Source organism: Tribolium castaneum, chromosome 7, assembly GCF_031307605.1.
Source record: "Tribolium castaneum strain GA2 chromosome 7, icTriCast1.1, whole genome shotgun sequence".
NCBI lineage: Eukaryota > Metazoa > Arthropoda > Insecta > Coleoptera > Tenebrionidae > Tribolium > Tribolium castaneum.
In genome coordinates this window covers 3,574,266-3,599,876 of record NC_087400.1, presented here as the reverse complement: position 1 = coordinate 3,599,876, position 25,611 = coordinate 3,574,266, and the positions used below count along the sequence as shown (strand labels likewise).

Sequence of the window (25,611 nt, the reverse complement as noted above, 5' to 3'; positions counted from 1 at the left end):
AATTAAAATTTTTGGAATCCCAAAATTTTTGCTTTCGCATCTACGGAATTTCGAGCTTTCGTAACTTGAAAAAAAAAACGTGCAAAAAAATGATTGGGCGTTTAAAACAATGGCTGATTGGATGGTCAATATTCACCGTTAATTTCCGTACAATGTAACTGTTCAAAGCCACAAAATTTCAATTTTAATTGGCAACAATGACAGTTGTCATAATTCGAATTCCTAACCTCATAAAGCGTGTAAACATGTTGTAAATATTGTTTTTTTTTATTTATTATCTGTATATAAGTGATTACGTTGTGTATATTTTTTCAATCAAGTGAAAGTGCAGTGTTTTAGTGTTTTTATTCACAATTATGAACGATACATTTGATGATTTTAATTTTACAAATATTGCAACAAATGCCACAAAGCCAACGAATGATATTTCCTTCGATGATTCTCTCTTCCTTAATTCACAAGAACTGGACCAAGAAACGAAAAAAATCCAGGATTATTTCAGTACCCCCCAAGTACCAATCCTCCAAAACGAAAAACACCACTCGAGCGTTGATAGTGACATTTTCGGGTCACCTTCATTATGTGATTCCCCCAAATCAAGCCTTTTTGACTCGCCACGTGACCCCGAACCGACCAATCACAGTCTGTTCGAATCACGTGATCTTGAACTGACCAATCACGAACCGGGTCTTTTCGACTCCCCTCCCCAATTACGTAACACCCAACCGACCAATCTCGATTCTCCTCCTCAATCACGTGACCTTGAACCGGCCAATCGCGATTCTCTGTACCCACGTGACCCTGAACCGGCCAATCTCGATTCTTCTCTACAATCACGTGACACAGAACCGGCCAATCCCGATTCTGCTTCACTCCCACGTGACCTTGAACCGACCAATGACAGTCGAAGTTTGGCATCGTGGGGGCTTCCAGCCGCCATTTTGGATAAATACGCGTCACGGAACATAACTATGATGTTCCCCTGGCAGGTGGAGTGTCTCAATAACCCCAAAATATTGACAATGAATAAAAATCTAGTCTACTCTGCTCCAACCTCGGCCGGTAAAACGCTAGTAGCTGAGATTTTATCGATCAAAACTGTGCTTGAACGTTCGAAAAAAGTGATTTTTATCCTCCCTTTTGTATCAGTCGTTCGTGAGAAAATGTTTTACTTTCAAGACATTTTTGGAGGGAGTGGAGTCCGAGTGGAGGGTTTTATGGGCTCATATAACCCCCCAGGAGGGTTCAAATCAGTTCAGTTTGCCGTTTGTACCATCGAGAAGGCTAATAGCCTCATAAATGGTTTCCTCCAAGATGGGAGTTTGGGGGAAATCGGGACTGTAGTCATTGACGAAATGCATTTATTGGGGGAAACCCACCGTGGTTACATCCTTGAACTCTTACTCACGAAACTCAAATACATGACCTTGAAACACCAAATCGAAATACAAATAATCGGAATGAGCGCAACGCTCCCTAATCTCAAAACACTCGCCGATTGGCTGGACGCCGAACTCTACGTCACGAACTATCGCCCAATCCCCTTACACGAACACGTGTTGCTAGGCGATTCGTTGTACGATTCTCGCTTCAGATTGGTGCGCACTCTTGACCCCGCCCCCTACCCTGACACGGACCACATCCTACAATTGTGTCTTGAGACCATTACAGCCAACTGTTCCGTACTTATTTTCTGTCCTACGAAAAACTGGTGCGAGAATCTAGCTTTACAAATCGCCCAAGCGTTTTATAAATTGGGGCGTGGTCAAGCCGATCATGCATTACGTCACCAATTGAACGCCGAGGCGATTGGTGAGTTGTTAAATCAACTGGCGTTAAGTCCAATCGGATTGGACGATGTTTTGCGGAAGTGTGTGTCGTTCGGGGTGGGGTTTCACCACGCCGGCTTGACATTGGACGAACGCGATATAATAGAGGGCGGGTTTAGGGGCGGAGTTATACGGGTTTTGGTCGCCACGTCTACGCTATCGTCTGGAGTTAATTTACCAGCAAGGAGAGTTATAATACGGACGCCCATTTTTCATGGGCGGGCGATTGATGGGTTGAGTTACCGGCAAATGGTTGGGCGTGCTGGGCGTATGGGTAAAGACACAGCAGGTGAAAGTATACTAGTTTGCCAAAAAAAAGACGAAAAGATCGTACGTAAAATCCTGGAAGATGAGTTGGAGCCGATTGTCAGTTGTCTGGAACAAGATGGACGATTGAGACGCGCCATCTTGGAAATCATAGCAAGTGGGGTGGCTACGACCTACGATGATGTTCGTTTGTTTGCCAAATGTACCCTTTTGGGTCAGACTAGTGTTGAGGAGGCTTTGGATTTTTTGCTCTGCAATGAGTTCCTTCGCCTTGGTGATGATAAATATACACCAAGTGGGCTTGGCAAAGCCTGCTTGACTTCCTCTCTACCCCCCGAAGATGGGTTGGCACTTTTGGGCGAGTTGGATAAAGCGCGTCAGTGTTTTGTTCTAAATACGGAACTCCAATTGGTTTATTTGGTCACTCCGTATAGTGCGTGCCACCAATGGGGTAACTTAGACTGGATGAACTATCTACAAGTGTGGGAGAAGCTCCCCACCACTATGCAAAAAGTGGGGGAATTGGTGGGGGTAAGAGAGAGTTACATAGTTGCAGCAACACGTGGTCAGTTACCAAGTAACAATTATCAGAAGCAACAAGTGCACAAACGCTTCTATATAGCACTGGCGTTACAAGACTTGGTTAACGAACGCCCTCTTGCGTCGGTTTGTGCCAAGTTCGGTTGTAACCGCGGCTTGTTACAGACGTTACAACTGACAGCTGCAACGTTTGCCGGTATGGTAACCGCTTTCGCGAAACAGTTAGGTTGGGCAAATGTCGAAATACTTATTTCGCAATTTCAAGACCGCCTTCATTTTGGCGTGTCACGTGACCTACTAGATCTGATGCGTCTGCCTCTTTTGAACGGACGTAGCGCCCGAGCTTTATACAATGCAGGACTTGAAACTTTAATACAAATTGCAAATTCGGACGTTGCCACCATTGAATCAGCGTTCCTTAAAGTTGTACCGTTCGAAAGTGGGAAATTAAGGGAGGGGGAAACGGAACACGCCTTAAGAGAACGTAACAAGTTTCGCAACATTTGGATTACTGGAAAAGAAGGTTTAACTGAACGAGAGGCAGCTGAGATGATTTTGGCAAACACTCGAGAGTTTCTAAGAATTGAAATGGGCCTTAAGGAAGCAAAATGGGCCGTTAAAACCAATGACATTAGTCTGAATTCAACAGGTGACGTGATTGTGGCGTCACCTGATGAAAGCTACTCCTTCAAAACGCCCAAAAAACGCACAAAACGTCGACTAAGTCACGAAACACCGGTTAAGAAACAACGAACAATATTTAACCTTGAAACTGTCGATGTGTGCGCCCATGACCTTTTATTCGACTCGTTTCGTCACGAAATCAAAAGTGCTAACCTTGTGGCACTCGCCTTCGCCTCGTGTCCCACTAAACAAGGACGCACGATCGGTTTAAATCACACAATCAAATCACCTGAGGTGCCAATCAGCGGTTTTGCCCTTTTTTGGGGCCATTCCACCGCCTACTATCTGGACGTGGCCAAAAAACGCGAAACTATCGACTTGATCCGCCATATTGTCAACGAGCAACAAAAGACGATCATTATGTACAATTGCAAGCAACAAATCAAAACGTTGCATAAGTGGCACGGGGTGGAGTTTAGGTCACGTGTCCATGATCCGAAGGTTGCCGATTGGTTGTTGCAACCCGAAGGACAGGACAAAACGCTACACCAATTGGTTGAAACATATTGTCCCGAATTGCCACTAGATCAAGGTCAGGACGCGAAGCTACGCTCAATTTTTGAGTGTTATCTCAGTTGGCACGTTTTGAAAAATATTGAAGTTGAACTGTCAAAAAGCAATCTTTTGACCGTTTTTGACACTGAGATGTCAATTATGCGCATTTTGGCAAATATCGAGTTGGCTGGGATTGGGGCTAATGTCTCGACTTTGTCAAATCTAGTCGACTTGCTCACACGTGAACTTAAGGCGATTGAGCGCCAAGGTCACGCGATTGCCGGGCGCCATTTTTCGTTTGCGTCGTCACGGCAATTGGCGAAAATTCTCCAATCAGATAATAATAGTAAAAAAAGTTTGCAAAAAAATGATAATCCGTTGGCTAGTTTGATTTTAAAATGGCGCAAAATCAGTGCTACCATTGGTAAAACCTTGCAACCGTTGATTCGTTTGGTGGAAAATGGGCGTATTTTTGGTTGTTATGTTACCCACACTGCAACGGGTCGTATCACTATGCACGAACCGAATTTGCAAAATGTTGCCAAAGATTTTGACATTGACGGTGTTGAGGTTAGTTGTCGGAAGGCTTTTGTTCCAAGTCAAGGTCACGTGATGGTTTCGGCCGATTTCTGCCAATTGGAGCTAAGGGTTTTGGCGCATTTGTCACGTGACGAGGTCTTGGGGGGGATTTTGAGGAGGAAGGGCGACATCTTTCGGGCAATAGCGGCCAAATGGAACAACATATCAGAGAATGAGGTACTTGATAGCACTGTGCAGTGTTAATTTTTTTTTGAAATTGTGAAAACGTCAAACCGAGGACCTATATTACGTCTGAAATTTGCCCAAATATGATTTTAAAATATTTAAAAATGGCGGAGTTAGCGCTGTTTGAACGTGAAGGTGCAAATGTAATATTCAAAAAATTGGAAATATCTCGAAAACGGCTTAAGCTAGGTATAGGGACTGTTAATGGAAATTTGTTCAAAATGACCCGAGTCGTCCGAAAATATAATAAAAACATATCCCACTAGATTAGTAACAAAGTTGGAGCCCACTTCCGGGATACCCGGAAGTGGCGCCATCTTGAAAATATTTTATTAAATCGGGCCTTGTGAACTATGGTCGTTACCAGATTTTCAGATCAATACCACTGTTACAACCCGAAATATTTTGAATGGTGGTTTAGGTGTCACCCCCTGTATGTATTTTTTTTTCAAGGTCACCGAAGAGTTACGTCAGCGGGCGAAACAAATTATTTATGGGATTATTTACGGAATGGGAAGCAAGGCATTAGCCGAACAACTGAATACTGATGAGGCACAGGCGACTCGATTTATGCAAACTTTTCGCAATGCATATCCTGGTGTGCAAAAATATATAAGTGAGATTATAGAGACGTGTCGTAAAACCGGTTTTGTTGAAACTTTGGCCGGTAGAAGGCGCTTTTTGGCGCACATTAACCACAAAAATGGCGCTGTTAAGAGTAAGTTTCTCATTGGATGAAATGTTTGTTTTGAGTGTTGTAATAGGTCAAGCCGAACGTCAAGCTGTCAATACGACAATTCAAGGTTCGGCTGCTGATTTAGTGAAGATGGCGATGGTGAGGCTCGAAACGGTGTTTCTGGGGGAAAAAGAAGTTAAGTTGGTATTGCATCTTCACGACGAGTTGTTGTATGAAGTACCGGAAGGGAGTTTGGGGAGTTTTGTGCGAATTTTAAAGACGGAAATGGAGGGAAGTGTCAAATTGTCGATTCCGTTTCCGGTGAAAGTGAAGAGTGGGCCTAGTTGGGGACAATTGACTGAATATAAATTGTGATTGGATGATCTGTATATTTTTGGAATTATATTGTTGCGATTTTAGCTTGTTTTTTTTTTCACTTAAAAAATCCCTAAAACTCAAAAATTAAAAGTCGTAGAGCAAAACGGTTTATTCCACTGAATTCTACGGCTCATTTTACGTATAATAACACCATTTTTACAACACTAGCTCACTCCAGAACTTATTTAAAAGCTTATCTTAATTTGAAAAATGGTGGATGCGCCGGGTTACTTATAAAAATTCATAACTCAAAAATTAACAGCCGTAGAGCAAAACGGTTTATTCCACTGAATTCTACGGCTCATTTTACGTATAATAACATCACTTTTACAACACTAGCTTACTCCAGAACTTATTTAAAAGTTTATATTAATTTGAAAAATGGTGGATGCGCCGGGTTATTTATTAAAATTCATAACTCAAAAACTAAAAGTCGTAGAGCAAAACGGTTTATTCCACTGAATTCTACGGCTCATTTTACGTATAATAACATCATTTTTACAACACTAGCTTACTCCAGAACTTATTTAAAAGTTTATATTAATTTGAAAAATGGTGGATGCGCCGGGTTATTTATTAAAATTCATAACTCAAAAACTAAAAGTCGTAGAGCAAAACGGTTTATTCCACTGAATTCTACGGCTCATTTTACGTATAATAACATCATTTTTACAACACTAGTTTACTCCAGAACTCATTTAAAAGTTTATATTAATTTGAAAAATGGTGGATGCGCCGGGTTATTTATTAAAAATTCATAACTCAAAAACTAAAAGTCGTAGAGCAAAATGGTTTATTCCAGTGTATTCTACGGCGCATTCTACATATTATGCTAGTTTTTGTACATTTGAAAAAAAATTAGTTACTCCGTAGGCACTTAAAGTAACAAAAAACATACTTACCGTTTTTTCACGTTTCTGTTAGTTGAATATTTACAGAAATCAACTCAAAACAGTTGAACGTGCATCTAGATTATTATTAAAAACAAAATAGTCAAAGTAATTCAATTTAAAAAAAATTGTGTCCTCCGTTGGCCACAAAAAAGAATTACAGAACCCTGCAATTATCGGTCATGCAGCTACAGCTACGTCATTCACCATAGGAAAAGGGAGTCAGTCAAGTGCAGTCATTTCGGGTATAAACATTTGGTCTTTTTATTGATTCAACAATATACATAAATAATATGTTGTGTATTTAAAATAAAAATTTACATAAAAGCTACATTTTTATACATAAAATAGCAAGCGCGGTGATTTTTTTTTCGTTCGAAATTTTCTTTGGTAAAATCGGCACAAAATTTTTACTCCAATCTTCATTCACTCGGGGCCTCTCCTACCATGCAATAAAAAAAATTAGTCACGTGTGTTAAAATTATAACACAAAAAACAAACTACAAAAGCCATGCGATTAGTAGACAAGCAACGTAGTGGTGAGTGAGTGAATCAAAAGGAGAGAGAAAAGTAGAAGAAAAAGGCACCAACCTTGCGTCGAAAATTCGGGGGAAGTAAGTTATGTGCACAGAAAAACTACACCTAAAAAACGATCGGTTTCAATTATTGTTTATTCAGAGTTATAATATTTCAACTATTCCGATTGAAAACATGTCAACAACATAAATACAGTTACATCTTAACCTCTATCTAGACATCGCTACGTCACAGCCCCTAACCTATAATTTTAAATATTCCCGCCCAAAAATTTCTTATTTTTATCCCTTGGGTGCTCTCAAGCCATTCCACCACCACCACCAACATAAAAAAATAAAAACAAGCGTCCAACTGTCAAAAAACTGTCAACTGTCAAAGCACACATGCCGAGAACACCCCCATCACGCGTCAGCCAATGTCAGCATCGCCGTTGTAAATTGCCTGTCTGTAACTATACCTATTGGTGGAGGGGGCGGGCCTGTCTGGGATCGGGGGCGGGACGACCACGCCCCCAGTCACGTCCATTGGTCCACCGGCTGCGGCCGCCTCGTCCACCTCGCCAATGCTATTCTCGACTAAACTGACAGGGTGTGGCTCCACGTATTGGCCAATCCGCGACCGCAGAATGTACGAATAGGTGCGATATCGCTTCACCTGGAACAGTCACGTGGTCAGCGAGTGGGCGTGGTTTGGGAAAAAAGGGGCGGCTACCTCAAATGTCAAATAGGATTCTTTTTCTTTGTAGTTTTGGACTATTAGTGACTTGGAGCCTTTGTCAGGGGGCGATTTACGGTGATCTTCAAGTTCCGATTCCAGTCTAAGTACTCTCTCCTCGTGGTCGCGAAGCTGCTCACGCTGTAAAAATTTTTTTTCGTGGCCAATTGAGGTTACAATTGTTTTTAAAGAAAAAAGCCAAAAAATTTTATTTCAGCGCCAATTTTAGTCAGGTCAGGTCAATTATAGATTCCTGTAATTATTTGCCATTCATTATTTAAAGAAAAAATATTTTTTTACAAAAAAACCGCCTCGAAATTTTTTGAAAATAACAATATGAAAAAATAAAAAAAGTTTAATGAAGCGAAAACTATAATTATTACGGTGGAAAATAGAAAAATTGCTGATATTGTAAAAATGCATATAAATATTTGCAATTTACGTAAATAAAATGATAAAAAACGATAAAAATTTGTATAAAATAAAAGACGATTGGCTCAAATCATTCATTTCACACAAAAATGAAACTCTTATTCATTGTCTTACTTTCTGTAGTACTCTACAATAGTAAGTTTTTTTTTTTTGTTTGTTAAAGTTTAATTTTTTTATTAGGTGTTTCAGGAATACTGAAGTGCTACGAATGCACTGGAGAAGAAGAATGTTCTAAAAGTTTAGAAGACCAGAAAGACACTTGTGGTGATAAACAAAGATATTGTACCAGTGGATTGAAACCCAATATAGACGATGATGGAGGTAAAAAAAAATAATAGAAATAAATTATTAAGTAAAAAACATTTATCACTTTTTTTTTCAGTGACAAAATTCAGAGAATGTTTGTACGGAAGTGTTGATGCAGATTTGGAAGAATATTGTGATTGGATGGTCCGTAGGGGAGGAGAGTGTTACTGGTGTAAAGAAGATTATTGCAACGAAAAAATAACTTCAAAACAATAAATAATAATAAAAATTTTGAAATTACTTTATTTATTCTTTCTTTGCTCCAAATTTAAAATATAACCTCCAAAAAAATTAAAAGAAAAAAATTAACATAAAAACTACTAATGATATAATTAAGTTGTTACTTCTGGAAAACAACAAACAAATTAAAAAAACATATTCACAACGCTTTTAAAATTTTTAAACAACAAAAAAACTCGAGTTGTAGAAGTTTCCATTTACAGTTTTCTGTAATTTTGTCTTGTTATCTTGGGTTACCGACTGTCATTGTCTCATTTTTTATACGTTTTGATCATTGGCAACGAAGTAAAAAAAATTTGTTTAAATCGATAATAATAAAATAATAATAATAATAATAATAATAATAATAATAATAATAATAATAATAATAATATTTTTAAATGTTCTTAGCCAGCGGCAGAACTGAATTTTTTAAATTTTTAATAATAATAATAATAATAATAATAATAATAATAAAAATAAAATTTTTAAATTTTCTTAGCCAGCAGCAGAACTGAATTTTTTTTTTTTTAAAGAGCCAACAGTTATTTTATGTGTTTTTAAATAAATAGTTATCAGTGCCAACTAAGTAAACAAATTTTTTGTTATCTTCTTCATCCAATTTTTTATTTTTCAGCATTTTAGAGTTGTTTGTTTTGATTTTTTTACTTGTATCTTTTTTTTTTTCATTATCAATTATTATTCTTATTACGAATTTGAAAAAAATAACAAAGTAAAACAATGACAAATGAAAATTCACCTAAAAAAAGAAAGAAAATAAAAACGAAGGAATGGTTTTTTATTGATATTTTTTTTAATAAACGTGTTCTCATTAAAGGCATAAAAAGTTTCATGATAAAAGTTTTTTTCAGACACTTTAACTAATAATTACGATCGAAAATAGAAACAATAATCGTAAAAACGTAAGCTTATTATTTAAAAAAAATGATCAAAAAATGGTATAAAATTTAATACACACTACCACAGGTCAGTCAAAAAAAAACTCAAAATGAAACTTTTAATATTTACTGTTTTCCTACTTTCTGTGACACTTTATAATTGTACGTTTTTAATTTTTTTTTATTATTTGTTTTTCACAAAAATTTTTGTTAGATGTTTCAGGAGAGATAGAATGCTACGATTGTGTTGGTGATGAGCTTTGTTCGAAAAGTTTGGAGGAACAGAAAGTCACTTGTAGCTCCCAACAAAATTATTGTGTCAGTGGATGGAAAAATAATAAAGGCAATAGTAAAAAAAATAAACAAAACTTTCTCCTGATACGTTTTTAACTGTTTTTTTTCAGAATTAAAATTCAAAGGTTGTTCTTACGCAAAGAACGAAGAGCGTGCACAAGAATTCTGCAACTATTTTATCAAACAAGGAGGCGAGTGTAAATGATGTGAAGAGAATTATTGTAACGAGAAAACAACTTGGGAAGAATAATAATAAAAAATAAAGTGTGAAGTAACTTTGTATTTTCGTTTTATTTATTTGTTCCCTCTTTTTAACTCCAAACTCAATCAAAAAATGTGAAGAAAATGAACAAACCGAATAAACAAATAGTAATAAAGTATTAAAAAAAACAATAACCAAAAAACAATTACAAAAAAAATTATAACAAAAAACAAAAAAATAATAATTGGATTCCAATAGATAATAGAAGTGCGTAAAAGGTGATAAAAAATTGTATAAAATGACACACCTGTTTCAAAACCTTCACAAGCAAAATGAAACTCTTTACTGTCCTCCTTTCTGTAACACTTTATAATTGTGAATTTTTTTTGTTTTTTTTTTTTTTGGAAAATGTTTATTTTTTTTAGGTGTTTCAGAGGCGCTAAAATGTTACGATTGCATCGAAGACGACCAATGTTCCAAAGATTTGGACGAACTTAGGCATACTTGTGGTGAGGAACAAAAATATTGTGTCAGTGGATCGAAATATGAGTACGATGTTGGTAATAAAAAAAAATAAATACTTTTAGTAGTTTTTTTAATGTTTGTTCTTTTTTTTTCAGTGATAAAGTTCAGAGAATGTATTTACGCAGCCAACGATGATGATATGAATGAATATTGCCAAGATATTATTGCTGATGAAGGAGAGTGTGACTGGTGTCAGGAAAATTATTGTAACCTAAAAACCACTTGGAAAGAATAACAATAAAAAAATATATAGCAACGGAAAAAAATTGTATTCTCTCTGAAAAATATATAGTTCATGCGAAAAAATGGTTTCCTTCGTTAAACTGACACATAATTATTACAGGAACCTGTAATTTTAAATTTGGTTCCACCGTTGGCGACGCAAAAAAATGAAAAACTGTACTTACCATATTTAATTTCGTATGACTACAGGGCAAGAGTGGCCTTTGGAATTTTTTCTGCGACCCAACAGCGGCCTCTAGCGGAGCTGCCGAAAAACTAGCAGCCACAAAATTAATTGTATCGATCCATGATTGCAGTTCTTTCGAATCACTATAATCCAAAAAACAAAAAATATGCAAACAAAATTTTTCCAATTTTTTTTACCCAGTCTGAAATAAATATTCGGCTTGATCGGCGGTCTGTAACCTAAAAACGAACATTTTTTTCGTATAATCTGTAGCTTTGGTGGCTAGTGCATGGTGTATCCTTATCGCATTATGAAAATTATCACCCATTTGATTCTTCCTGAAGCCGTTTTCGTCCTTGTGCAGATACAACACCAAATCCCGCAATGTACAATAAAACATCTTCCAGCTACGCTTGTGAAACGGTGCTAGAAAAATGCAGCAAAGGCCTTCGAAACAGCTATTTTGTATTGCAACATGCTGTGCAGAATCAAACTAGTTCTCTACACAAGCTTGTCAAAGAAATTTCTCTCGAAAAAACGACGAAAAAAACTTTTTTGACAAGTTATATGTATATATACTGATTTTTTGAGGCACTCACTTCGTTTGGCGTTCGCCTCGTAACAGCACTTGCGCATGACGTAACCCTTCTTGTATTCGACGGCGTTCGATGACATTGGAACGTCCAAAAACGGATTAGCGCCGATTTGTTCGCCAGGTTTCGGCATTTGAGCGGCGCCATCTTCAGTATCTTCGTCTCTGAAAATTAAACAAAAATGTTTTCGGCGTAAAAAACGCGAAAAAAATGCTAAAGCAAGCCGATCCACATATTAGGTATTACAGGAACCTGTAAAATTACAGAAATCTGTAACTGAAAATTGTAATTAAACTGTAAAAATAAGTGTTAAAATGCGAAATTCAGATAAACAACTTCCAGAAGTTTCAAATAAACAAAAAAAAATGATTAAAATTGATTAGTTCCTCAGTTAGCGACGTAAAAAAAATTACAGAAACCTGTAATTTGCAAAAAAATAATTACTTACAGCGCCCACTCCAGCGGATAATTCTTGATGGCGTGGTAGAGCGCCTTAAGAACATCCCTCGGAAAGTTTTCCTGTTCGTTTAATCCAGCTAAATTTTCGATAAATTCATTACAGGTCATTTTCCTGCTAATATTCTGGCCGTGTAGATCGGTATTGAGCAGCATAATGGCGCACGTCAACGTATGTACCGCATCTGAAGAGTGACATACATTATTTTTTCTACAAGTTAGTGAAAAAAAATTTTTTTTGACAAACCTTGTGAATTAAAAGAACCCGGATTGCAGTCTAAATATCTCTTAGAAAAATGAACCAAAACTCTCTCGCGTTCCTGCGTTTCGCCGGTGAGAGAGAACTGTTTGAGGAACTTTCGTAGGGCTATATCTAGAGTGTCGTTTTCGAAATTGAAATATTTTAGGTATTCTTCGGCAACAGCGCGGCTGAAATCGTTACTAAAACATACAATTTGGCTAAGTATAAGTCAAAGTAGGCTGTGAAAGTATACTTTTTACTGAGATGTCGTGAAACGTCCGATTTTTTAAAGCCATCTAGACTGTAGAGACGTTTGGCCAAACGAATGGCCGAAGGCAAATCGACCGCTTTTGGCGAATAATGAAAACTGTGCAGACTTTCGACGTCGCTTTCGTCTTCCGACGACTGTGGCGAAGGGTTTCGAGCACCGTCATCATCAAGGTCGGCCAGTTCGACCATTTCGTTCTAAGTAAAACATGAAAACATTGAAGAAAAACGCGATATTTTAACTGAAAATAACGCTAAACAAAGAAAAAACAATGCATATTTATTTGGAGCCGACATATTTAAAAATGGCGTCCAAACTATATTTCTACGCCTGATATTAGAAAATTCATTAAAAAAGAAACAAAGAAAATCACGCAATGTTAGAAAATAGCATTTTCAGTTTTAAAAAGTTATAGTTTTCAAAGCGGCCATATTGAAAAATGGCGCGTCCATCATTAAAATCTTTTTTTTTTCAATTTCGAATATTCTTAATTATCATTATTATTAAAATAAAGGCGTCGGCACAAAAAATCGAAGAAAATCGGCGTTTTTTGTTAGCCCCTCCCCTTTCCCCACCCACCTGACTATCACAGGTTTTGCCTCTATTATCCGGTCCTTTCACTTGTATCACTATTCTATGATCACTATTCTGCCGTTGTCTTGGTTCCGACACCAAAAGCGTACTGTCACTGTCACTATGATCACTAATCTCCATCACACAATCTCTGATGCCCATACTGTCATCATCATGATAATCCGGACTTGAAATATTCGAAATTGCCTCCGATACGCTAAAATCGCCATTGGTTGGAGGTGGCGGAGCCACGCCTCCAGTGGGTGTGTATGGAAGTCGACGCGAACCGGATTGGCTGGACATCACCGAGGAAGACACCGATGTGGGAGACGCCGGCGAGCCGGAATGAAGGGGACTGGACGAGGGGGAGGTGTTACTATGGGACGAACTGCTGCCATTGGAGAGGGTGTGGCAGAATTTGGCGTGGTGGTCGCCGGTGGGCGGGGCGTTGTACGTCCACACGATTCTGTCGCTGAAAAGCGCCAAATTTAAATTTAATTTTAATTTAAATGGCGCCAGTAACTTAAATTAGTCCGATTTGAATATCGTCTACCATATGAATAAAAGAATGATGATCCAAAAGATATTTTGGGTCGCCATATTGAAAAATGGCGGTTGGCATTTTTTCGTTTGAGTTCAATTATGCCATGCTTTTTAAGAAATATTTAACATTAAAATATAATTTCTCAAATGGTGTGACTGGAAGCCATTTTGAAACGCCATATTGGCAAAAGCAAATTTTCTCTGTCAGTAATATTCGTACTCAGAGTGGGATTTTGATACCATTTCAATGAAAAAAATAAGTTTTCGAGTTGGTTGGGTCGCCATGTTGGAAAATGGCGTCCGAACATATTTTGCCCATAACTCCGGAACCACTGGTCCGATTTTAACGATTTTTTTACCAAAACGTAGCATTTTGAATTCTCTAGTAGCCTACCTGGTGTGACTGGAAGCCATTTTGAAACGCCATATTGGCAAAAGCAAATTTTCTCTGTCAGTAATATTCGTACTCAGAGTGGGATTTTGGTACCATTTCAATGAAAAAAATAAGTTTTCGAGTTGGTTGGGTAGCCATGTTTAAAATGGCGTCCGAACATATTTTGGTCCATAACTCCGGAACCACTGGTCCGATTTTAACGATTTTTTTACCAAAACGTAGCATTTTGAATTCTCTAGTAGCCTACCTGTCACCCGAAGCGCTCACTGACTCGGGTCGGGTGTCCAGAAGCGTATTCAGCGAGCTGGTGATGTCATCATCAACGTCAATATTCACAGCACTCATTCCACAATTATCATTTTGTGATGCTTGTAACTGGTCTTCGGAACGACTCGTCCTCACAAAATTGCTATTATACTTGGACCCATCACCAGAGCCTGGTGATGGGTGTGTGTCCCATTTATTGGCACTGACCGGCGAAGTGTTGGCCGAATTCGAGCCCGATTTGCAATGGTTGCCCTTCGAGCCCATGTCCATTTCGTTGGGACTGTTTGGCACCGAATTGTGTTGCTGCTGGTGGCGGAGGTGATGGGTGTGGCTGTTGTGGTACCTCAAACTCTCGATCTGTAAAGTTTTGACAATTTTTTGACATTAAAAAAAACTTGTCAAAAAAATTTTAAAAAATCATAACCAAAAAACTATTGGAAATTTGGCGATTTTCGCGACGCTAGTCGATTCCCCGGATCATTTTACATCGATATGCATGGAAATAGTTTCACTTTTTCGAATAGCTTTGCCGTAATTGCAAAATAAAAAAAATCAAAAAAAATTTTTTTTCTTTTTTTTTGGTATTTTTTTTACCTTTTTCTGTTGTTTAGGCATACGCGAGATGTTGAGGATATGCTCGCCGGTCATCATGTAAGCCTCAAATTTGGGTTTGTTGCTCGGCTTTTTGTCGCTAGCTGCCAAAGGCTCCCACTGGAGGCGGTCGTTGTCGTCGGGGTCAGAGAGGAGGGACTGTTGTTCAGGGGGGCAGCTGCCATTGCGGACATGGCTCTGGTGAACCAAGGGGCCGGGCCGGGGGCGGGGACGGGGGGCGGCAGAGTCGCCGCCAACAGAGAGGAGGTGCTTACGAACAGTCGCTTTGATTTTCGGATCTTTACAAAAAAAGACACTTTGGAGGAAAATTCACGATAAAAAAGGATTTTGGGGGATTTTGAGAGAAGAAATTGTGTTGGCTGCCATAAATTCACGGAATTTTTGGCCATTTTAGAAAATGGGACCGAAAAAATATTTTTTTTTGGAAAAGTAATTTTTGAAATTTGGCGCCAAAATTTGACAAATTGGCGCTTAAATGTATTATATTTCTCCAGCAATACTTACTTAGGTACATATTTAGTTTTAGTCACTCGTTTTATTACGTATTAGCTTTTTTTAATCCGCCATATTGGAAAATGGCGCATGCTGCTGTCCGACTGTTGCAATGGCGCTCGAATTTTTCCGTTTCTTTTTCTCTATGAATGTTTTTCACATTTGTTTTCCTGTTTTTTTGACATTTTTTTTATTAATATTTTTTTTTCTCTTTTTTTATGTTTTTTAACATGTTTTCGTCAGTATTATATTTTTTTCTATTTTTTCTCCATCTTTTTTTTGTGTTCATATTTGTATACTTTTTTTTGTCTTTTACCAATTTTTTTCTTGCAGTATGTCGTAGGTTTTTGTAAGAAATTTGGACAATTTATTAAAACGCCAAAATGGTGGTAAAAATTTATTTCGTAATAATGTAACAATAAAAATTGTGCCAACAAAATAGCTTCTCAAAATCCCTCAAAAACTTCGATAAAAAAAACAATCCAAGCAAAAACGGTGTCTTACCACGTTTTATTTTTAGTGTTACAGGATCTGACGATAATCGTAGGCATTTTAAAACTGAAAAGCAAAATATAGAGCGTTAATAAATTAACGAAAGCGTCTCAAACCAATTCTTTAGTTCGCATCTTGTGAGAAAAACATTTCTCCAACACAAAATTTAGTGCACAAAATTGGTGAAGATAGAAAATGAGAGAGGAAAAAACGTTATTTACACAACAATAAGCACGAGAGTATTTTACCTTCTTTCGTACTGAAACGATTCACGTCAGTTTCGTTAACTTTCAAGATAACGTCTCCAACTTCCACCTGAAAGAAAAAAATTCATTAAAACAATCAAGTTTTAGTTCGAATCAAGTGATAAATAACCGTAAAGAGGGACGTTTATGTGGACTTGTGAGACGACGAAATGAAATGGTATTTGTCACACTTGACGTTATTTCGCGCGTATTTCAAGCCCTAAGAAAAATTCCAAAAAGATTAAAAATTATTTCATTTGCTGTGACATTTCTAATTTATCGGCGCAATTAAAAGCGCTCGATATCGCAATGCTTGGCACAGTCAGGAGTAGAAGTAGTGTACCCATATGACGTACATAATGTCACAATGTACAACCGATCACAAAAAGATTGGACTTGTGCCATTTATATGCAAAAAATCCAAATAAAACAACTTGGCAAAAAAAATTATTATCTACCTAACAATAAAAAAATCGTCAAAGTCACAACAACCGGAAATTTATGTCCAAATTGAGTCTATCTGACGTAAAATTGTATGAGGATTCCAAATCTGTCCCTATTTTTGTCTTCGATCGGTAGTTTTTTAAACATTGGACAAAATATGGCCAATATTAATTTTCCTAAACCAAAGTTAAATTAAAAATTAAAAAAATTAAATTTGGCAAAAAACGTATTATAGCCCTTTTTATTACGTAATTATCTATTACTGAGCAAAATTTTGTGGCAATCAAATCAAAATTGTGCCAATAATATCGAAAAAACAGCTTAGTCAAAACTTTTATTTACCTATACTAGCAATAAAAAATCATAAAAATTACAATAACCGAAAATTTATGTCCAAGATAGGCCTATCTGACGTAAAATTGTCTGACGATTTCAAATCTGTCCTCATTTTTGGTCTTAGATCGCTAGTTTTTGAAATATTGGACAAAATATGGTCGATCTTAATTTCCCTAAACCAAAGATAAATTAAAAATTAAAAAAATTAAATTTGACAAGAAACGTCTTATAGCCCTTTTTATCACGTAATTATCTATTACTGAGCAAAATTTTGTGGCAATCAAATCACAATTGTGCTAATAATATCTAAAAAAAAAGTTTAGTCAAAATTTTTAATTACCTATTGTAGCAATAAAAAATCATAAAAATTACAATAATCGAAAATTTATGTCCAAGATAGGCCTATCTGACGTAAAATTGTCTGGCGATTTCAAATCTGTCCTCATTTTTGGGCTTAGATCGGTAGTTTTAGAAATATTGGACAAAATATGGTCGATCTTAATTTTCCTAAACCAAAAATAAATTAAAAATTAAAAAAATAAAATTTGACAAAAAACGTCTTATAGCCCTTTTTATCACGTAATTATCTATTACTGAGCAAAATTTTGTGACAATCAAGTCAAAATTGTGGCAATAATATCGAAAAAACAGCTTAGTCAAAACTTTTATTTATCTATCCTAGCAATGAAAAATCATAAAAATTACAATAACCGAAAATTTATGTCCAAGATAGGCCTATCTAACGTAAAATTGTCTGAGGATTTCAAATCTGTCTTTATTTTTGTTCTACGATTCGTAGTTTTAAAGATATTTTTAAAAAATGTAGATTTTTAGAGGTTTCAACATAAAAATGCAATTTTTACTCAACATGTTTTAAATTACTATTTTTCCAAATTGTTTTTAGTTAAATTCTTAATAGAATAGTCATTTCTAATACAAAATATAAAAATCGCATCAAAATTGTAGCACTGGCAAATTTTTGCCACGAAAATTGCCCGATTTGCGTCCACGTGAGAAGTTTTGGTTTTGTGTTTTAGCACATTATCTAGCTAATTCGACCCTTCTCATTCCAAAAATAGCATTATTTCGGCCATTTGGGCCTTCCTTTAGCCAAAAATTTTGAAAAAAACTAAAATAAATGCTTTCCAAAGCACAAATAAAATGACTGTTCGTATTTCAAGCAAACAGTTATCTCAGCTGTCTCTTCCCATTAAAACTAGGACGGAAATAGTCCAGTTTCTGTATTTTTACATCAACTTAAAAGCCTATAAACCGCACAAAACAAAACAAAATCACGTGTGCTTATGAAATTCCACCGGTAACTCGATTCACCCAAAAAATTCCGTCTCACCTTCGAGACTAAATGCACCCACCACCCGACACAATCACCGTCTTATCGTTATCAGTTCGATACACGTGAAAATTTCAATGACGACGCACATCTTCGACGACTAGACTGTGACTGCTGGCGGGACGACACAACTGGGTCACACCCAACGCGCGCTCAGTAAACACAGACTTCGATACTTCGGAGCGGTGCCGCAGTAAGGACGCCGTCCCCGCCCCCGGTGGCGGCGGCGGCCGCCAACCACCCCCGAAAATTCGGACAAAATCCGACGAAAAACAAAAAAGTTACAAGGGATAAAAAAATATATATATTGCGTCAGTCAAGAAATATCCACATGGCTGTGGTTTTGAAACGGAGCGAGTGATTTAAGCGCAATTTTGTATTCCCTTCACGGCCAACTTAATTTTTAATAAGGTCGAGGCGCGAGTGAATTATTCAATTTTTCACACCCTGAGGGAAAAACGACTCTTTGTAGATAGATTTCTATAGATTTCCTTATTAAAACGAAGCGCCGACTCCATTTCGTTTAATAAAAGCAAAGCCTAGAAGTATATCATTTAATGCGACGCGATGTGGAAATAATATATACTCTCAAAAGATCCTATAAAGATAGCACACGATTCGAGAGAATTAATAGATCGTTATACACAGGCTGATCCTTATAGAGCCCACATTATATATTTTTTTTTTGGTGTTAGAGAACAAACTAAGGCCCAATTTGCCTTAAAAGTGTTATTTTCGGACTAAGAAAAGCCGAAATAGCCAGAAAACATCGCAAAACACGAAACCAAAACTTTTCAATTGGACTCAAATCCCGCAACTTTCAGGTCAAAAATGAATAAAACAGCAATTTTCCCTAAAAAATTGAGGTTTTCCTCATCTAGAATGTTTCAAAATTATGAAATTGCTAAGATAATTTTTACGACTCTTATTTTAAAACTCAAAAATCGAGTTATTTCAATTTTTTGGTGTTGGAGGACAAACTAGTTCCCAGTTTGCCTTAATAATGCTATTTTCAGACGAAACAAGGATCGAAATAAAAAAAAAATAAAATATAGACTGTTCCAGTTAAAAAAACATATGTTTGTATTGTAGATAGTTTTGGAAACACCCTGTATTTGCGCGAAATTTCGTGCAGAGCTCGAATAAATCAATAGACAGCCAATGCAAAAACGTGTCACGCATTTCTTAGTGTTGCGATTTTTAGCATTTCGATTTGATGCGTTTTCGGTAGAGTAGGACTTAGTTAAGCGATCGATAACTACATTGTTACATTATTTAGGTCATACTGCAAGCCCAAAGTCTTCCAGATAGTATAGTCGTCCAACTCGCCAAATCTCAGCCCGATCGCATCACAAATAAAAAATTTGCAGCCAATTGTTTAAAAATTGCCCCACCCTGTATATGAAAAAACACATGGCGATATCTCTGGAACGCTTCGAGATATCGAAATCGGGTAAACGGTGTTCGATTTGTATTAAGCAAGCCTTGATTACCGTAATTGGAAATTAAATTATTACGTCATGGTGTAATTTATGTATTAGTTTTGTCCATATAACGGATGACATGATTACGCTCCAAGTTGGTAATAGTGGCCTTGGGCCGATCAAACGTCTTAATAAATGTCAAAAAATGAGGTACCAGATGTGCGTATAATAATAAAAACGTCTATTTTCGTAACGGTGTAAACACAGGCAAAAGTAGCCAAAAAAACCTATGTTGTCGGGAAATGTCAATAATAAATCCCTCAATTTGCAGTTTTGCCAACAACCACTAAATTAAAATTAATTACACCGAGGGATAAAATCGCGCCATTTGTATGCACGGTCACGTGACACGACGCCATCATAACAATTATTAATTTTTTTCGGGGAAAAATAACGAGATCAACGAACGAATGTAAATATTTTCATAAAATCGTGATGATTGATAGAAATTGATTGATTTAGACACGTTTATTATCAATTTGTTTATAATTTAGACAAGTTTATTCTTGAAGAACATTCCTTTCAAGATGAGGTGTACATTTTGACGTTTCGTACGTCATGTACGCACACTACGTTAACCCTAATTTTTTTGTGCATTTTAACAAGAACACTTAAACTAACCAAGAAAAAGTCCATGTTTGCCTAAAAACAAGTTAAAATAGAACAAAAAAAAAGATAGTAACATTTTTTAATTATTATATTACAATTCCTTGGGCTCTGTCAAAGTACTTATGCGCAATTAGGCTCAGAAAAGGCAAAAGAACATTCTTTTCGTAATCATTTGTACATTCTGAAGGTCATGGGGGACACTACTTTCACCCCTGACTGTGCCCAAAAATTTTTTTTTTCGTCACAAAATTCGATTTTTGGGAGTTTGACCCACATTTCGTTGCAATGGTTGGAAAATTCCACACAAGAAAACCTCCTCCCTTTCCCTTGATTTTCGTTCGTTTTTGTTCCATTATTGACGTCACGAGTGTTTCCTCATTACAAATACACCGTCGGAAGCGGAAGTCCTATCGTTCGAAATGATAAAGAGATACGATGAGAAAAGACCTCGGCCTTTGTGTGATAAAACTCGAAACAAAAATGCGAAAAAAAGTGTGTGTTTTTTTTTTTTTAATTAAATCAACGAATTGTTGAATAATTCGCAATTTCGAGGGCAAAACTCGTCGAATGAATTATTGGCGAGGCGCCGCGACGACGGCGTCGTCCTTTTCCATCTCTATGGCGTCGTAATCCGCACGGAGAAGAGCGCTCTATCCGTTTAACATTTCATATTTATGAAGTGGTTAAAGCTGGAAGGATCTAGGGCGAAAAGTTGGCGAATTTCGCTCTTAAACGCCTGACCTATACTCAAAATGATGGCTTGCTTTCGTTCAAATTGCACGAAACGAAAAACCTTATCTAAGATATTATAACATTTTTTTTCCACCGTGTCGTTTAAAAAAAAAACAAAAAAAATCGAAATTTTCGGACATTTTATTTTTTTTAACGACAAACGGTACGGACGATTCTCTTAATTTTTTTTAGGGCGTGTTGTAGGTGTCCTACCGTACCTACTGTATTTTTTTCGTGCGATTTGAACGTCAAGTTTTTTCTCAATTAAAATAAAACAAAAAAAAATTTTCGGCCATTTTATTTTTTTACTAACGAACAGTAGGGACGATTCTCTTGATTTTTTTAAGGCGTGTTGTAGGTGTCCTACCGTACCTACTGTATTTTTTTCGTGCGATTTGAACGTCAAGTTTTTTAAAAATTAAAAATAAAACGAAAAAAAACAAAATGTCGACCATTTTATTTTTTTACTGACGAACGATACGGACGATTCTCTTGATTTTTTTAGGGAGTGTTGTAGGTGTCCTACTGTATCTACTGTATTTTTTTCGTACGATTTAAACGTCAAGTTTATTCCCAATTAAAATAAAACGAAAAAAAACACAAATTTTCGGCCATTTTATTTTTTTACTGACGAACGGTACGGACGATTCTCTTGATTTTTTTAGGGCGTGTTGTAGATGTCCTACTGTACTTTTTGTATTTTTTTTCGAGTGATTTGAACGTCAAGTTTTTTCCCAAATAAACACAAAACGAAAAGAAAACAAATTTTCGGCCATTTTATTTTTTTACTAACGAACGGTACGGACGATGCTCTTGATTTTTTTAGTGCGTGTTGTAGATGTCCTACTGTACCTTTTGTATTTTTTTTCGTGCGATTTGAACGTCAAGTTTTTTACCAATTAAAAATAAAACGAAAAAAAAACAAATTTTCGGCCATTTTATTTTTTTACTGACGAACGGTACGGACGATTCTCTTGATTTTTTTAGGGAGTGTTGTAGGTGTCCTACTGTACCTACTATATTTTTTCGTACATTTGAACGTCAAGTTTTCCCAATTAAAATAAAACGAAAAAAAACACAAATTTTCGGCCATTTTATTTTTTTACTGACGAACGGTACGGACGATTCTCTTGATTTTTTTAGGGCGTGTTGTAGATGTCCTACTGTACTTTTTGTATTTTTTTTCGAGTGATTTGAACGTCAAGTTTTTTCCCAAATAAACACAAAACGAAAAGAAAACAAATTTTCGGCCATTTTATTTTTTTACTAACGAACGGTACGGACGATTCTCTTGATTTTTTTAGTGCGTGTTGTAGATGTCCTACTGTACCTTTTGTATTTTTTTCGTGCGATTTGAACGTCAAGTTTTTTACCAATTAAAAATAAAACGAAAAAAAAACAAATTTTCGGCCATTTTATTTTTTTACTGACGAACGGTACGGACGATTCTCTTGATTTTTTTAGGGAGTGTTGTAGGTGTCCTACTGTACCTACTGTATTTTTTCGTACATTTGAACGTCAAGTTTTCCCAATTAAAATAAAACGAAAAAAAACACAAATTTTCGGCCATTTTATTTTTTTTACTGACAAACGGCACGGACGATTCTCTTGATTTTTTTAGGGAGTGTTGTAGGTGCCCTACTGTACCTACTGTATTTTTTTCGTAGGATTTGAACGTCACGTTTTTTCCCAAATAAAAACAAAACGAAAAAAAATTAAATTTTCGTCCATTTTATTTTTTACTGACGAACGGTACGGACAATTTTTTTGATTTTTTTAGGGCGTGTTGTAGGTGTCCTACTGTACCTCCAGTATTTTTTTCGTACGATTTGAACATCAAACATTTTCACAAAAAAATTCGATTTTTCCGCCCCCGTAATCACTCTCATTCTTCACAATGTTGCACGCAACGGAATTAATTTGTTTGACAAATATGAACTCGCTTTTTATTGCGTAATGAATTAATCAAATTACGTGCCGACATTCGTTTTTTTTGCCCCGACACGTGGATATTTACATGTAAATTCGCTCCGAAAAAACAATACAAGATATTTCGACGCGATAAATATCTCTTTTAAAATACAGTAATTTTATTAAATTCGTGAGCGAAACTTCAAGCACCACTTCAACGAACTGGAAGAGATCTTTTACTTATTATTATCGGAAAATCGGAGCGAAATGGATGTTTTAAGACGAAGAATTTAAATTGCTAATCAAATCGCGGAAGGCGTTGGGTTACGCTAAAGTGCAACGTAACCGTAACGTAACGTAAGGTAAACAATACTGATACAAGGTGATCTTATGAAAACGGCAAGCGCCGTAGAATTTTTAATTGTGGCTCGAAATAAAATAAAAATTAATTTAACCCATTTATTTTTAATTATCAGTATTTTTACATTTTACATTATCAGAAAGATAAAGAGATGTAAAATTAAGAATGACGTCATAAATGTCACTATATTATTATTTTTTTTAATAACCAATAACAAAATTGTGATACCTTTTTTTGCATTACTTTTTGTTCAGTCTGTATTAATAAAGACGTATCCATAACGTAAACGTAACGTAATGTCAAATTACGTAAAGTAATACAGAGTTTGTGTGAAACGAACTATATCGTAACGTTAGCAACGTAAGGTAATGTAACACTAATTAATTATACGTAACGTAAACTTAGTGCAACGTAACGCACCCAGCCTGCTTTATGCAAATATCGAATTCCGTTCGTAATTTGCATGAAACAACTTTCGATCAAGCTTCCCCCGAATACAAATCACTTTATAAATTCCGGTATTTCTTTGCGAAAAATCCGCCGTTGACATCAAGCAAGCTATGCATAAACAATAAATCATAATCTCCGAACCTGCTTCGACTCAAAGCCTACTTTATTGATGTAGTCGGCGTTTAAATATAGAAAGCATCCAATGAAGTTTGATAAAATTTTGCGTAATAATAAAAAACAATTGGCATATAGATAAAGATGGCGTCGTTATTATTAAAAAAAAATTGATTGGATCAAGTCGCCACCACAACAAACAAACGTCAAAATTTGACATTTCCAGGCACACACACGCACACTGCGATTTTCTCGCCGAAAATCGGCCGCAATGCAGCACAGATGGTGCAACGTCACTTTTTCGAAAATCAAGTGTGCCAAGGGCCGGTAATGCAGTTTAGCCAGGCATCGCCCCAACGCTTGCTTGATTTCATTTCGCTCACCTCTCCGCTTTCAGCGGCCGGAGAATCGTCCAAAATGTTGTAGATGATGGGTGGTAGGCCTGGTTTTCCCAACAGGGAAAAACCGAAACCGGAGTTTTCACTACGATTCAGAACGACCAACAGTTCCTCCGACATAGTCACCACCAGCTTGCATTGATTTTTATTACTTGAGACACGCCACACTACCCACTTCCCACGACATAACCTACATGACTGAGTAGAATAAGAGAGAGGGATAGAATTGCATCTTTCCTTGTTGGAGGCGGTTCAGAGATTGCAGCGCCATCACTAGTTGGTCGCTTGGACTCCAACTTTTTCTTAGTCATGAAATATTATATTTTTTTGTAATCGTTGCAAATGTTTACAGCAACAGTTTTTAGTTACAAATTACTAGAAACTGTCAGTGCAGACATGTGCAAAAAGTAAAAAAATGCTTCATAATTGTAATACTTTAATTTTTTTTAAATTATTAAAAAAAAAGTATGAAAACTGTTATTATTGATAACAGTTTACAGTTATTTCTCAATTTGTGTTCACTTTTAAGACGAATTTGCGATTTTCAAACTGAAACTAATTAATTAAATAACAAAAAAACAGCAACAATTTAAAGCACAAAGCAATAAAAAACGGTTTTTTAAACATGGGACGCTATATTTTTCCCAGAAATAACGTAAAAAGAGTGAAAACAGTTAAATTTGATTTGCAAATGTAAAATCGTTTCAACATTTTTGCAGTTACCTGTAAGAGTTTCTTTAAATTGTCATAAGAGAGCTCTGACGTACAAAATTAAAAAAACACACATTTGACAATGCTATAGGACGCATAAGAAACATATAAAGTCTTTTATCAATCTAGGAGGCCGTGAATCGACTAATAACGTCACTTTTCTTTCATCTACGTACTTTTACACCCCTGGTAGTGTGTGTGGTGGCCGGTAGAGGGCGCACTGAATTGATAGCACAGAGGCGGCGCATTGGGAGTTTAGACTCAAAAAATTACAGATATGTTGTGTTTTATTGCTTTTTTGATAATATTTTGACGACCAAACTTGGTAGGAAGAAAATGTTGTTATTAGAAATGATAAAAACACAAAAAAAGACTTTACAAATGTGCAAAAATCAGTGTTACACCCTTGATTTTTCCGTAAAATTGTAAAATAAAAGTGATTTTTTTATATTTTCTTCGAAAATTTCCAAGAA

At 36.3% G+C, this 25,611-nt stretch overlaps 2 protein-coding genes and 3 long non-coding RNA genes across 8 annotated transcripts; 4 read left to right on the top strand and 1 right to left on the bottom strand.

Moving 5' to 3' along the window:
• The first annotated feature begins 178 nt into the window (after positions 1-178).
• PolQ (DNA polymerase theta) lies at positions 179-5,675 on the top strand. The gene is made up of 3 exons (XM_964218.4): positions 179-4,571; positions 5,034-5,298; positions 5,345-5,675. The coding sequence occupies exons 1-3, from the start codon at positions 357-359 to the stop codon at positions 5,629-5,631; spliced, it is 4,767 nt and encodes a 1,588-aa protein (XP_969311.1). The 5' UTR covers positions 179-356; the 3' UTR covers positions 5,632-5,675.
• Positions 5,676-6,763: 1,088 nt separating this feature from the next.
• Positions 6,764-24,646, bottom strand: Efa6 (Exchange factor for Arf 6). 4 transcript variants are annotated; one of them, XM_008200544.3, is made up of 16 exons: positions 24,413-24,646; positions 16,241-16,307; positions 16,005-16,058; positions 14,991-15,286; positions 14,377-14,753; positions 13,199-13,664; positions 12,605-12,816; positions 12,358-12,551; positions 12,103-12,295; positions 11,661-11,818; positions 11,259-11,508; positions 11,060-11,204; positions 7,773-7,916; positions 7,519-7,715; positions 7,116-7,166; positions 6,764-6,966 (listed from the first exon to the last, which is right to left on the bottom strand). In XM_008200544.3, exons 1-16 carry the CDS (start codon positions 24,545-24,547, stop codon positions 6,951-6,953), a joined length of 2,955 nt encoding a protein of 984 aa, XP_008198766.1. In that variant the 5' UTR covers positions 24,548-24,646; the 3' UTR covers positions 6,764-6,950. The 4 variants fall into 4 exon arrangements, with proteins under 4 accessions (XP_008198766.1, XP_064213889.1, XP_008198768.1 ...); XM_064357819.1 differs by having other exon boundaries at positions 11,259-11,487; XM_008200546.3 differs by lacking the exon at positions 7,116-7,166.
• Positions 8,215-8,753, top strand: LOC107398846 (uncharacterized). The gene is made up of 3 exons (XR_010334809.1): positions 8,215-8,342; positions 8,388-8,528; positions 8,590-8,753. It is a non-coding gene; the product is annotated as an uncharacterized LOC107398846 (long non-coding RNA).
• On the top strand, positions 9,665-10,205 carry LOC135266671 (uncharacterized). The gene is made up of 3 exons (XR_010334811.1): positions 9,665-9,793; positions 9,846-9,980; positions 10,036-10,205. It is a non-coding gene; the product is annotated as an uncharacterized LOC135266671 (long non-coding RNA).
• On the top strand, positions 10,427-10,994 carry LOC103314448 (uncharacterized). The gene is made up of 3 exons (XR_010334810.1): positions 10,427-10,502; positions 10,553-10,687; positions 10,748-10,994. It is a non-coding gene; the product is annotated as an uncharacterized LOC103314448 (long non-coding RNA).
• Positions 24,647-25,611: the final 965 nt, after the last annotated feature.